Genomic DNA, 14,738 nt, shown 5'->3' with positions numbered 1-14,738 from the left:
ATTAAATTAAAAATAATAAACATATATATTACATATTTATTATTATCTATAGTTAAAATTGTTAATATCACTATGAACACAAACGAAAGCAACTAATTTTATAATATTTTTGTTTGCTTAAACGAATATCTATACATTATTGTCAAATTATTAAAAATAAATTTAAAAATTTATTTAAAAATTTTATTATTAAATATTATAATCTAATTTATTAATAATACATACAATTATACATTAGCGGTTTATTAAATACTAATATTTTTATATGAGAAATTAAAATTTTCAAGGATGAGATCATCCTCCAACGTCCCTTGGTCCATCCCTAGTCACTAATATTCAGTTTATTTATCTCTAAAATATGATAAAAATGAAATTTATGTCACCCTCCTATATCTATTTTACTTAATCTCAAATATCAAAATATGAAAAATATAATTTTAATTATTAAACTTAATATATCGTCATGTTAAATCGACTAATACTTGGTATCTTTTATTTTTCTTATTAACCCAAATATCCAAACAAACAATGTTTATTAGATAATGTTCTGATAAGGAATCAACGTGATGCATTTATGCTTACGTTATTAATATTTATTACATAAATTATTGATAATAAAATAAAATCGTGGACCAATAGCATTTTTAAAAAAAAATAATTAAATATTTCTTTACTTATAATAATTACAATAATCATTCACATTGAAGACCTTTATTTCTTTAGTTTTATTCGCGAAACAAATACGTTGCTTCCACATGGATGGATACATGTGAGTTCATTATTTTCAATTATTCCATTAAAATATGGATTAAAAATCTTCCGGATAAGATTTCGATATATTTAGATATTTAATTTATTTTTTTATGAATTTAAAATATATGTTTAGTATTTTACAAAAAATGAAAAAATATTTTATTTTTTAAATTAATTCCCATATTTTATAAAATTTAGGAAGTTAGTATAATTAACTAATACTACTAAATTTTATCGTTAAATAGTTATGTTGAAAATTAACAATTTAATAATTTATGTACAAAGAATTAAAAAAAAACTAACAGTTCAATTCTATGCATCATCACTATTGTGCTCATTGACGTTATTTTCGGCTAATGCAATATGATTCCTATACCTTTTAAAAGAATAAGAGGTAAGTTACGTGTTTAGTTTCTAAACTATTAATTTTGGTTCGTTTTAGTACTTATTTTTTTTAATCATACATAAAGTTTAATTTTTGTTTCATTTTGGTACCAACAATTAAAAACCTTAATTTTTGTTTCATTTTAATATCTCGTTCAAAATTTAACGTTAAGTTTTTAAAAAAAATAAAAGTTTATGTACTAAAATGCTCCAAAACTGATAGTTTAGGTACTAAACGCGTTAAGTTTTTAACGATATGGTACTAAAATGAAATGAAACTTAAACATTAGGTATGATTTTAAAAAATTAAAAGTTTAGATACTAAAACGGATCAAAACTGATAGTTTAGGCAATAAATGTATAGTTTACCCAAGAATAAATAATAGGGACTAAGGTATCAGTTTTGTAAAGTAAAAGAATGAAGTGTAAACCACACATTTTTAGTACCATGTTCAAAATTTAACGTTAAGTCTTGAAAAAAATTGAAAGTTTAGATACTAAACGTATTAAATTTTTAACTGTTTGGTACTAAAATGAAATAAAAACTAAACGTTAAGTATATTTTTAAAAAAAATTAAAGTTTATATACTAAAAAGACAAAAACTAATAGTTTAGGTCCTAAATGTGTGATTTACCCAAGAATGAAAGCTAAAATTACACCTTTTGTACAAAAGAACTAGAAGAAATGTGAAGGGAGGGTAGAGTAGTAAATATAACGGAATCGAAGATGCATTTAAACAACTGAAGACCACGAAAACACTTCCAGTATCGTTTCATTCGAGCCTCCTTTACGCAATTCTTCTGTTAAGAGCTCTCTGCTTCCCGCAAAAAACAAACCGGGAGAAAGTTAGATGAAGAAGCTCTTAAAATGGCGTTAATGGCCACAGCACGATCCGAGTTGCGTAGGTTCCTGAACCGGGCTCCTAGACCGGGTTTCATCGGCTGCTTCGACTTCAATAGCTACACCCGGCCGCCAACGCCGCCGATTAGCCGCGATTTCTCGTCGTCTTCCTCAGCCGCGGCGGTGGCGGCTCTAAGGGATCCAATGGGATTTGAACCGCTGGGAGTGAAGGAATATTTGGATTATAGGCGGTCACTTTATGGAGAGATCACTCACAAGGCTGTGCTTGTTGACGCTGCCGGCACCCTCTTGGCTCCCTCTCAGCCCATGGCTCAGGTACTCTGTTTGTTTTGACTATGTTTAATCAGTTAAATTATGGTTCTAATCCTTCTACTATGCTCAAATTTAAATTTCTATCCTATAGTTTGATATAATTCTGTTCGTTCTAGTTTGTAGTATAAAATCTGTAACATTATAAATTATAAGAGAAATTTCTAAGAAAAATTTCACATTAGTATTATACCGGAATGGTCACAAATGATAATATAAAGGGTAAATTATGCATTTAGTACTTAAACTATCAATTTTAGTATCTAAACTTTTAATTTTTTCAAAATCATACCTAACATTTAGTTTTCTTTTTAGTTAAAAAACTCAACACGTTTAGCACCTAAACTACCAATTTTGGTCAGTTATAGTACCTAAACCATGGCTTCAAATAGCAGAATAAAAACGTTATTGCGGTCGCTATTTCTCGGTAGCGCTGCTGTCCGAAATTGATATTGTTCAAAAAAGAGGTGTGACATGAGAATCACACAAATAACGACCACAACTTAACGGTAACGGTCGATCGCGACGAAAACAACTTGTTATTTCCGTTACTTTTCATTACACCAAATCAACAGCAAATTCAAAATAAAACTTTAGATTTCCTCTCAAATTTCATTGTCTAGACTCAAAATCAAACAAAATCAGAAAAAAGTCTTTCACTTTGAGGAGAAGTATTTATTCTTGCTTTTCTTTTGGTGTAACATGCAACGACAAAGTAAGGTTTTTTTTAGGTATTTTTGGTAGGAATCAGGCTAGCAATCAAAGAAAGTTTAATAACATGAAAAACTAAAGAACAAAATGGGCGAATTTTAACAAAAAAACCTTTATTTTTCACAAAATTTGTTCTGCGTTTCTGCCTTCCCTCTCACTCATGTATGATCAGAAGTAAAAGAAGAAGGGATTTAATAAATTTTTAGTTATGTTTTAAATAATTATTTTTTTATTTTTAATGTTTTGGGTTTGGACCAAAACATACCTAATAATAAGTTAATTAATTTTTTACTTTTAATGTTTTGGGTTTGGACTAAAACATACCCAATAAGTTAATTATTTTATGGATTTAATATATTTTTTTACTTATAATGTTATAGGTTTTTTTTAAAATAAATAATGTGTTATTTTTAATTTTATGAGTTTTAAGTTATAATATGTTGATTTTGGTAGGTGAATAATAATGGGTAATTTATTTTTATCCATTTTATTTTTTTTAGAGTTTTTCCTAATAATCTTATCTCTTTTAAATAATAATGTATCTACAATGTTATTAATTAATTATCTTATCCTATCACTAAGTTTATTATTCGATTAAACTATATATATATATATATATATATATATATATATATATATTCTTTTCGAAAACATTCTAAAAATCGTTAAAAACGACTCTTTAAAATTATAATTATTATGGTTTAGAATAAATTGTGCGAATTTTAAAAAATTAACGATCGTGACACCCGCAGTGACGCGATGACATCCGTTATGTCCGTAACCGTGATAATTGCGATGCAACCGAAAACGCGATAACGAACGCTATTCAAATTTTAATGTTAAATTTTGAATGGATTAATAAATTGAAATAAAAAACTAAATTTTTAATGGCGGGAACTACTAAACTTTAGGTTTAATTTTGAAAAAATTGAAAATTTAGATACTAAAACGGATCAAAATTGATAGTTTAGATTCTAAATACGTAATTTACCCTAATATAAAAGTAGAGGATTAAATTATAGTGTAGTGGCTCGATATTGAATTTAAACATAATAAAGGGACTAAAAATGAAAATTTAACATATTTAATTCATGACAGAGCATATCTAGTTATCTATGCATGTTGCCATAAGCAGTCCCTACAATGATAAATTTGTATATTGACTTATTTGGAAATCTAATACTTGTAAATTTATACATGGTAAAATTGAATATAGGCCCCCGTAAAACAATAAAATTATATTTATTTCATGCCAGAGCATATCTAATTATCTATGCATGTTACCATAGGCACACCCTATAGTTATAAAATTGCATATAGACTTTTTGGAAATTAAACAATTATTAGTTTTATACATGATAAAATTGGATTTAAGCCCCCGTAAAATGATAAATTCATAATGTAATCCTTAAAAGTTATGAAATTTTTAGTTTTCAACTTGGGTTTTCATTGAAACTTATGTACAATGGTTTAATTTTTCTATTTTTGGGTGTAGATTTATAGAGAGATAGGGGAGAAATATGGGGTGCAGTACTCTGAAGCTGAGATATTGAACAGATATCGAAGGGCATATGCTCAGCCTTGGGGTAAATCTCGTCTCAGGTATTATTTCTTTGGGTAAAGTACACTAACGGTCACTCAACTATAGAATATTACTTTATTAAGTCCATCGAGTATTAAAAGTTACAAAATGATCATCTGACTATAGAATTTTACTTTGTTAAGTCTTTCAACTATTAAAAGTTACAAAATGGTCACCCGACTATTCATTATGTTTCAAACTCATCCTTTTCCATTAAAAAAATTAGCGTTTATCTAAGCTGAATGTGAACATTATGCTTGAGATATGATTGTCATTTGAGATTCCAATATCATATTTTATAATATCACGGTCAGCAGGTTAACGTTTAGCTTAGAATACCGTTAATTTTTAACGGAAAAGGATGAGTTTGGAACATAATGAATACTCGAGTGACCATTTTGTAACTTTTAATAGTCGAGGGACTCAACAAAGTAACATTCTATAGTCATAAGACCATTTTGTAATTTTTAATAGTCAAGAGACCTAATAAAACAATATCTTATAGTCGGATGACCATTTGTGTATTCTATTTCTTTATCATTCTTGTCTTTATTATACAACACATAATTAGTGTTAAAGTTTCTTTATCGAAGTGTTTATGGTAAGTCATTAATTAGTGATTAAACCAATAGAAGGTTGGTCTTTTTTAATTATGTGATCACTTGGAATCACTAACTAAAACCGTTCCATGAATTAACTTCTTTATTGGGTTCATAGTTAATTGCATTACATGTTCTCAAATTATGATCTTTATTTTAAATTAGTCTTTAAACTTTTGAATATCTCAATTTCATCCTTAAACTATGATTCTCATTCTAAATTAGTCGTCAAACTTTCGAATAATCCAGTTTCACCCCAAACTGGGGCCCTCAATCTGAATTAGTTTTATCATTTCGTATGTAATAATTTATCGAATAAGAATTTATATTTTTACATGAAATGCTTTACCACTTAAAGCATCCGAGTAACATAGTTTTCATTTATTGCAGATATGTGAATGATGGGAGACCCTTTTGGCAATATATAGTGAGTTCTTCCACAGGCTGCTCAGATTCTCAGTATTTCGAAGAAGTTTATAACTACTACACCACCAACGAGGTGGGTTTAACTTCTAATTAGTGTTCATAATTTGTATTAAATAGATTAATGAGCATGGACAGACGTAAGATTTTATTCTAAGAGGTATAGATTTAAGAGGTTAAAATAAAGATTTAGAGGGTGTGAAGTTAGACCATCAATAGAAAATACAAAGAAAATAACCGAATTCTTGAAGATTTGAGACTGTATCCTACCACCTCTCGATCCATCCTGTTTATGAAGATAATATGTATATTTTACCTCTTATTTGCTTTTGTAAAGGCTTGGCATCTGTGTGATCCGGAGGCTGAGAAAGTGTTCGAGGCTCTTAGAAAAGCTGGTGTGAAGTTAGCCGTCGTCTCGAATTTTGACACTCGGTTGAGACCGTTGTTGAGGGCACTGAATTGCGAACACTGGTTCGATGCTATTGCAGTGTCAGCTGAAGTAAGCTCTCTCTCTCTCTCTTTACACCAGGTTGATGCGGTTATAGACGGTACAGACATAGGATTTTATGTAGGGGGACAAATTTAAACTTTTAAAATTTCAGGAGGACAAACTTAAACTTATAAAATTTTAGGGGCAAAAATATATAGAAAAAATCTAAAATATATGATCATTTTAAATTTTCAAGGGGCCACTACCCTTCAATCCATCCCTGATTGTAGAACTGTGAATTGGGTGAGTCGAATTAGTTTCGGGTTATACCAATACGAAGTAAGTCTCTATATGTAAATATCATTAATGGCTAGAGTTTGTAAGATGTTGCAACAATGGCAGGTGGAAGCAGAGAAGCCAAATCCAACAATATTTGTAAAAGCATGTGAGCTGTTGGGGATAAAACCAGAGGAGGCGGTTCATGTAGGGGATGACCGTAGGAATGATGTGTGGGGTGCCAGAGACGCCGGTTGTGATGCTTGGCTCTGGGGTTCCGATGTTCACTCTTTTAAAGAGGTTTCTCTCCAACTCTCTAATCCCTTATATATGTTCATGAATTGGATCGGATCGGATCGAATCAAATCTATTCAATTCGATATCATTAACCTAAATCAATAATTAAAGCCATTGAATTGAACTAATAATCTAATTTTTAAATAAATCTATTTTTTTCATTTTCAATTTATAATTTTAATCTTACCCTTAAATTATATGGCAGGTTGCCCAGAGGATAGGAGTCCAGGTGTAGGGAGGATCATCATCAATGCTTGGAACTAAGTGTGTGAAAAAAGGATAGATTTTAAGGCTATACATACCTTATGTATGAGCTAATTAGGATATTATGTTGAAAAAATATTATGTGGATGTTTAAAGTTTTTTTTTTATTAAAATATATGTATAATATTTTTGGTATAATCACCAGTGTCCGATTTGTTGATCAATTAATCCGAATCGAGTACTGCAGAGGCAAGAACGACCCTCCCAACCTAGTTTGCTTTATTCACAATCGTAAGAATTCGAACACATGACTTTGCTTAAGGGATCTAGTGTCTCGTCTCAGTAGATCAACATGTTGTTGGTGCATATGTCAATATTTTATTCTCTTGTTATTTTTAGTTTTTGTTGTTGGAGTGTATTTTTTTAGGTCTTGAGTTCGAGTCCTTATGTATACAGAAAATCTCTGCTAGGAGACTCACCCACCAAAGTCAAGTGTGCGACGTGGGTCGGTCTGGATTAGTTAAAGCAAAACTTTAGAATCGGGAAGACAACAAAAAGAAAAAAAAAAGACTAAAACGAAAGGATTGTAATTTAAGTTTAGTTTGAAAAAAGTATAACTTTGTTTCTCTTTATATTCTAATATTCTGAATCTTCCTCTAGTATTATTTTTCTTTTAATATATATATTATAAAATTTATACGAGATAAAAATCGTATATAAAAAATTTAATAATTTATGTGTAAATAATTAATAAAATTAGAAAATTTACATGCTACTAATAGGTTGAAGTTCATGATTTTAACTTCAAATCTTATTAGGTACAAGGATAAGTTACCATAATAAATTAAAATAGATGGATTAACTTATATTTTTTTCTAAAATAGAGGGATGGAATTCATTATTAGGCCAAATATAAAAACGTAAGAAATTATTGTAATTTGGGTAAACTATATAAGTGGTCACCCAACTATAGCTTCTTTTTATTTTGATCACCATTTTTGAATTCTTATCAACCAGACGATTCAACTATTTAAATGAATTCAATCAGGCCACTAGCTGTTAACAATTAAAGGGAGTGCTAACGTGGTAGTTAATAAAATTAGTATAATTTACATTTAGTCTTTATTACTTACACAATCTATCAAATTAATCTTAATTTTAAATTAATTCAATATATTTAATCTTCTAATTATATGATGACACGTGTCATGATATAATATAGTGGATTACCTGTTTAAAGATTTTGTGGCGGCAGTAGTTCGTGGATTCAATGGTACCATTCAATTAATTTGATTATAGGGTAAATTACATGTTTAGTACTTAAACTATTAGTTTTGGTCCGTTTTAGTACCTAAACTTTCGATTTTTTCAAAACCATATCTAAAGTTTAATTTTTGTTTCATTTTAGCACTCTGTTCAAAATTTAACGTTCAATTTTGAAAAATTCGAACATTTAGGTACTAAAACAGACCAAACACGCTAAGTTTTTAATAGTGGGTACTAAAATAAAACAAAAACTAAACATTAGGTATGATTTTGAAAAAAAATAGAAAGTTTAGGTACTAAAACGGGCCAAAACTGATAGTTTAGTCAATAAATGAGTAGTTTACCCTTGATTATATTATCTCCATTTTTGTTTAAAAGTTACTCTCCAACAAGAATTGTGATGAAATTCTATTCCAAATTTGGTTTCCAAACGCATCGTTTGGCTATTATGGGAATGGAGGTATTGTATACGGCGATGGGTAGGTTGTTTCACTCTCTAGTGGGAAAGGCTTCTTGTTTTTACTAGGGCCTATTGGAATATTGGCATTAACAACTCAGCTTGAATCCAGTTCTCAAGAATCTACTGCATTCTCTTTGAGCTATCTATGGCCTCTTAGTTTGGTACTGGAGAGAGATATCTAGTGGTTGTGGTGTTATCCCATGTTGGCTAAGGTTACAGACTTACAGTTTGCTGTGGTATTGCAGTCACCTATTGCCAATTGGTTCTTGGATATGCTTAACATGGTAACACAGTCACATTAATTTGCTAAGGCCTTGTGTGTTAGGTTGGGTTAGGTTGCATGCTTAAAGGTACTCATTCCAAGTATTAGTAGCATGAGCCACCCTATGTTAAGGTGCCTTCCTCCAGTACCGTAATTGGAGTCACCTACCCTAGAGTTTTCAGTTAGTTGAATTTTTTTTTCTTGAAAGGCCTTCTCTTCAATTGCAGGTGAAAGTGGGGGAAAACTGTCTCATGCCTGTTAGACAGTGCATGCTCATCTGGTTTCTATAATGATATGCGCCTTATAGTTTCTCAATTCAATTGCTTGTGTTGCAGGTACAGTTGTTGCATATGGACAAACTAACAGTGAAAAGGCCCATACAATGAGGGGTTCGGCTACTAACAGTGGAAAGGCCCATACAATGCTGCAGTGTCTGGCCTAGGGGTGTAAACGAGCCGAGTCGAGCTCGAGTATTGCTGAGCTCGACTCGAAAACTTAAAATTTTCAAGCTCGATTCGAACTCGAAATCCTAAACTGAAGCTCGTGAATATCTCGAAAAGGCTTGAAATGAAGAAAAAAAAATCTTAAACTTAACTCGATTGAAGCCTCAAACTCGAACCTGAACATTAAATAATGAAAATCTTATTGTATTTAAAAAAATCAATACATAAATGTTAATATTATTAATAAATTATTTTTAAAAAAAATAAAATCTTAATATATTATATTTTCGAGCAGCTCACGAGCTTTTCGAGTCGAATATCAAGTAGCTCTTTTCGGCTCGTTAATAACTCAAGTCGAGCTCGAGCTCGAGCTCGAGTCCATTCGATCCGAGTATTTATCAATCCTTGATCGAATCGATCTCGAGTAACTCGCGATTTGTCTCGTCCCATTTACAACCATAGTCTAACCAATGATTCATTCATTCATCTCTCCAAGTAACTTATTTTCATTTTGGATAAATATTATTATTATTAGGGCACATAGACGGATGTAAGATTTTAATTTGTGGGCGAATTTAATCTTATAAAATTTTAAGGGATAAAAACATATTTTCAATAGAAAATACATAAAAAAAAAATCTAAAATGGATGTTAGTAATTTGTGGAAGCTGAATCAAAATCAAAATGTTATGTACACTGTACAGAATAAATCACATTACACATTAGTTATTGTTTTCAGCTTCATTCGGTTTCGGGGTTTTAATCAAATTGTTATTCCAATATTGACGAACCTCTTTCATGCGTATTCAATTAACGATGTAAAATATACAAATGGTCTCCCGATTATATAGTATTATTTTATTAAGTCCATCGACTATTAAAAGTTACAGAATGGTCCTCCGACTATAAAGTGTTGCTTTGTTGAATCTCGACTATTAAAAGTTATAAAATGATCACCGACTATTCATTATATTCTAACATCGTCCTTTTCTGTTAGAAATTGACGATGTTTTGGGAAAATGTTAATTTTTTGACTGTGATATGATAAAATATGATCAAGAATTTCAAACAACTGTCATATCCTAGTTATCATGTTAACTTTCAACTTAGACAACCGTCACTTTTTATCAGAAAAAGACTGGTTTGGAACATAATTAATAGTCGATTGACCATTTTATAACTTTTAATGGTTGATGAACTCAAAAAAATAACATTATATCGTCAAGCCAGTACTTGAAAGCAACGATGTCGCTAGTAGACATTAGTAAAATATGATTTTATCATATCTCAATCAGTAGGTCAACGTCCAGCTCAGACGATCATTAAAATTTTAAAGAAAAATTACTAGTTTGGATCACATTAATAGTTATGTGACCATTTGAAACTTAACAGGCGAAGCACATAGCAAAGCAACGCCTTATAGTCAGAGATTATTTTATAATTATTAATAGTTGAAGGATTTAACAAAGCAGTACTTTATAGTATGGGACTATTTATCTACTTTACCCAAATAATAATTAAACTATAAACGGACCAAAACATATATTAAGCCATCCATTATTTGGAACAGAGGACAGCTGTAAAGACACTCATTATTTGATTAAACGAATGCGACATTGCAAGAGATGTAAGCCAAGCATAGTGCTGCTACTGTAAGTGATAAAAATTTGGAACAGCGGAGCGACACCGGGAAAAAAAAGAGAAACATGGTGGAGGAGCTTCATCACAGGTGTCATCATCATCCATTGCTATTCAACGATGACACCGGCGGTTCAAGCGACGCCACTCACGACTGCGCTGGCTGTGCGGAAAAGGTGACGGGTCCGAGCTACGGCTGCGAGAAGTGCCGGTTTTACCTCCATAAAACATGTGCAGAGTCGCCCTCGGAGATCCACCACCCTGCTCACCGCCACCGTCTTCTTCTTCCAACATACCACCATCCGAAAAGAGGAGTTTCTTGCGACGTTTGCCGTAAAAAGGTCAAGGGGTTTAACTATTATTGTTCTTCTTGTGGATTTTACCTTGACTTTAACTGCGCTTTGCTTCCACGTGACACTGTTGGAAACTTGGTCGAGACAATCCATGTTGCCCACCCTCATCCTTTGATCTCCATTAACCCGATTCGATCTTTTAACTGCCAGGGTTGTAGAGATCCAATAGAAGTAGATGATGCCTCGTATGCTTGTTTCGATTGTAGAAAGTTCTTCCATGAAAAATGTCTAGTACCACCCACTGAAATCAATCACCCTTGCCACCGTAAACACAAGCTCTTGCCGGTTTTCAATGATTTTGCTGAAGAATTCTCTAAATGCAGCATATGCGAAGGCTATATTGGGTTGGGAATTTTCTATCGTTGTGCCCCTTGCAAGTTCTACATGCACTATACATGTGCTTGGCCACCACCAATTATCGAAGATAAAGCTCATCATGATCACCCTTTCACTTTGTTGTTAAAACCAAATGATACATTCGACTGTAATGCATGTGGCAATCAGGGAAATTATGTTTCATATATTTGTTCTACATGCAACATTATAGTTCACAAGGACTGCATTTCGTTGCCACGGCACATTCGACTCAATCTTCATCCCCATCCCATTTCCCATTGCTTTTTCCTTTGTGTCGACCGCAATGATTCCAGAACTTGGGATTGCAGGATCTGTTACAAAAAGGTAAACATCGAGCATGGGAGTTACTATTGCTCTCGGCCAGGTTGTGATTTTGTTATCCATGTCGAGTGCTCCATTAAGACCAGGGGATTATATGGTGTGGTTGAGGTTGAAAATCCAGACGAATTCAAGGAATCCGATTCGTTGTCTGAAGAATCTACGAGTTCCATCATTCGTGTTATCAAGGAAATTAAAGTCGGAGACGATGTAATAGCTGCAGAGATAGAACACGTTAGTCATGAGCACAACTTGATATTCTCAGATGAGATTAAGGATAAGAAATACTGCAATGGTTGCGTGCTACCTATCCTATCATCATTCTACTATTGTTCACATTGTGATTTCTTTCTGCACAAGGAATGTGCCGAATTGCGGAGGATGTGCCGGCTATGGTTTAACGCAAAGCCGTTCAATCTTTTCATAGATGGTATTTTCAGATGTTTTCATTGTCAGTACATGGGCAGTGGTTTCTCCTACAGAGTGAATGCTTTTTGGTGCTTCTGCCTTAGATGTGCTGTAGTACCTCACAGTTTTACATATCAAGCAGACGAGCCACATTTCCTCTTCTTTGATCACAAGTACGAAATGAAGTGCAATGCTTGTAGTGAATATGTAATGTCTACTTTCAAATACAGGTGCAAGGATTGCACCTTCGCTTTGGATTCGAGATGCGTTACGATTCCACGCGTTGCTTGGCATAAGAGTGATCGACATTCTTTGACACTTGCTTATCAAGATCCCGACGACTATCCGCTACGACGATACTGTGACATCTGTGAAGAAGAAAGAGATCCACAAAAATGGTTTTATCATTGTGAAATTTGTGACAATGCCATGCATATCGAGTGTGTTTTCGGAAAGTACCCGTTTATCAATGGCGGAAGCAAATATGCATATAAAGGTCATCCACATCCTCTCGCTTTCGTCAGGAAGATCTACTACTATCCCGAATGCGTTCGATGCCGTGAGCCGTGCCAAGATCTAGCCCTCGAGTGCGTAGAGCAAGGGTGCAAATATATTGCTCATTGGAGTTGCATAAAACCTTCTTGACTCTTGTTAAAGTAAAATTGATAGTGGCCGTTACATTGATTGCGGTAGTGAATGACGTATGAAGGTGCTTTCGTCTGAATTAAAAATGCTTGTGATGTATTAAATGTGCGGAGGAGCCCTCGGAGATTCATCACCCTGCTCGCTGCGACCATCCTCTTCTTCTTCTTCTTCTTCCAGCTTTGGAACTTCAGAAAAGAGGAGCTCGTTGCAGCTTTTGCTGGTCAAAGGTTAAGGGGTTTCTCTTATAAACTGTATAATCGTATAAAATACGGTATTTTTCGATGTTGTCGATGTCGTTGTGTGTGTAGAGGTTTCTCTTATAAATTGTATAATCGTATAAAACTATGTCTCGGATGTGTTTCAATACCTCACAGTTTTGTATATCATACGGATGTGCCACATTTCCTCCTCTTTGTGGAAAAATATGAGGGAACTTGCAATGCTTGTGGTAAAGATTTGAGTTTTGACAGAGCATACAGATGTAAAGATTGCACTTTTGCTTTGGATTGGAGATTTATGACATTACCACGTACTGCTTGGCATAAGAGTGATCAACATATTTTGACACTTGCTTATCAAGATCCCGACGATTATCCGTTACGACATCAGCAGTCCAAGCGACACTACTTATGACTGCGGCGGCTGGGCGGAAAAGGTGTCGGGTTCAAGCTACAGCTGTGGGGAGGGCCGGTTTTACCTTCACAAGAGATGTGCGGAGCTGCCCTCGGAGATTCATCACCCTGCTCACCGCCTCCACACTCTTCTTCTTCTTGCACAAGGCTTGTGTTTTATTACGGAGGATGCGTCGACTATGGTTTCTTGCAGAGTCGTTTAGTCTTCTCACGGATGGTATTTTCAGATGCAATCAGTGTCACCATAGGGGTAATGGTTTCTTCTATAGAGTGGATAATTCATGGTGTTTTTGCCTCAGATGTGCTTCGGTGTCTCACAGTTTTACATATCAAGCAAATAATCCACATTTCCTCTTCTTCGATCACGAGTACGAAGGGAAGTGCAATGCTTGCGGTAGTTCCGATACTATATACAGATGTAAGGATTGTACATTTGCTTTGGATAAGGGATGTGTTACGATACCACGCACTGCTCGACATAAGTGCAACAAACATTCTTTGACGCTTACTTATCAAGATCCCGATGACTATCCGTTGCGACATTACTGTGACATATGTGAAGAAGAAAGAGATCCACGATGACGGCTTTGTCACAGTAAAACTTGTGACAAAGCTACGTACATTGAATGTGTTCTTGGGAAATACTAATTTATCAAGGCCGGCGGCAAATACACATACGAAGGTCATCGACACCAGCTCACTTCCAACGTATCTCATGGACTGTTATCTCCTTCCTCAAGGGTTATCGGATTATACTGTTTCTTCCCTCCGTGACTATTGGTGGGCTGGTCACCCTTTTGACCGGGGCTTGGCCGTTGGCGACTAGCTCACGAGGCTCTCCTGACCGGTCGTCGTTTGTTTCTGGCGGGATTATCCAACGGACTCTGCCTCTTGTGTGGTACACATATGTTAATAACATAAATTTTTTAAATAGAATAGGGTTTGTCCGGTCAATGAGTACGCCATCATTTAAGATCATTGTCCGTGACAGTGCGACCTTTGTGGTTGAAGGGTATGCTAGTCGAAAAGCTAATAAATATGCTCATATGTTAGCTACTTATGTGTCTCAGACATCCATGCCGTTGTATTTTAATTCTTGCATTTTCTCTGTACTTGCTAATGACGA

The 14,738-nt window shown here is 33.6% G+C and overlaps 2 protein-coding genes across 2 annotated transcripts; both read left to right on the top strand.

Annotated features, from left to right (window-relative positions):
• Window positions 1-1,909: 1,909 nt before the first annotated feature.
• LOC120187749 (haloacid dehalogenase-like hydrolase domain-containing protein 3) lies at window positions 1,910-6,966 on the top strand. The gene is made up of 6 exons (XM_039191383.1): window positions 1,910-2,314; window positions 4,515-4,621; window positions 5,591-5,699; window positions 5,961-6,122; window positions 6,456-6,629; window positions 6,832-6,966. The coding sequence occupies exons 1-6, from the start codon at window positions 2,006-2,008 to the stop codon at window positions 6,859-6,861; spliced, it is 891 nt and encodes a 296-aa protein (XP_039047314.1). The 5' UTR covers window positions 1,910-2,005; the 3' UTR covers window positions 6,862-6,966.
• A 3,913-nt stretch (window positions 6,967-10,879) lies between these two features.
• On the top strand, window positions 10,880-13,615 carry LOC120187737. The gene has a single exon (XM_039191379.1). The coding sequence runs from the start codon at window positions 10,968-10,970 to the stop codon at window positions 12,978-12,980; it is 2,013 nt and encodes a 670-aa protein (XP_039047310.1). The 5' UTR covers window positions 10,880-10,967; the 3' UTR covers window positions 12,981-13,615.
• Window positions 13,616-14,738: the final 1,123 nt, after the last annotated feature.

Source organism: Hibiscus syriacus, unplaced genomic scaffold, assembly GCF_006381635.1.
Source record: "Hibiscus syriacus cultivar Baekdansim isolate YM2019G1 unplaced genomic scaffold, ASM638163v2 tig00004041_pilon, whole genome shotgun sequence".
Classification (NCBI taxonomy): Eukaryota; Viridiplantae; Streptophyta; class Magnoliopsida; order Malvales; family Malvaceae; genus Hibiscus; species Hibiscus syriacus.
Note: the sequence above shows the minus strand (reverse complement) of the source record. Positions and strands in the feature narration are given on the sequence as shown.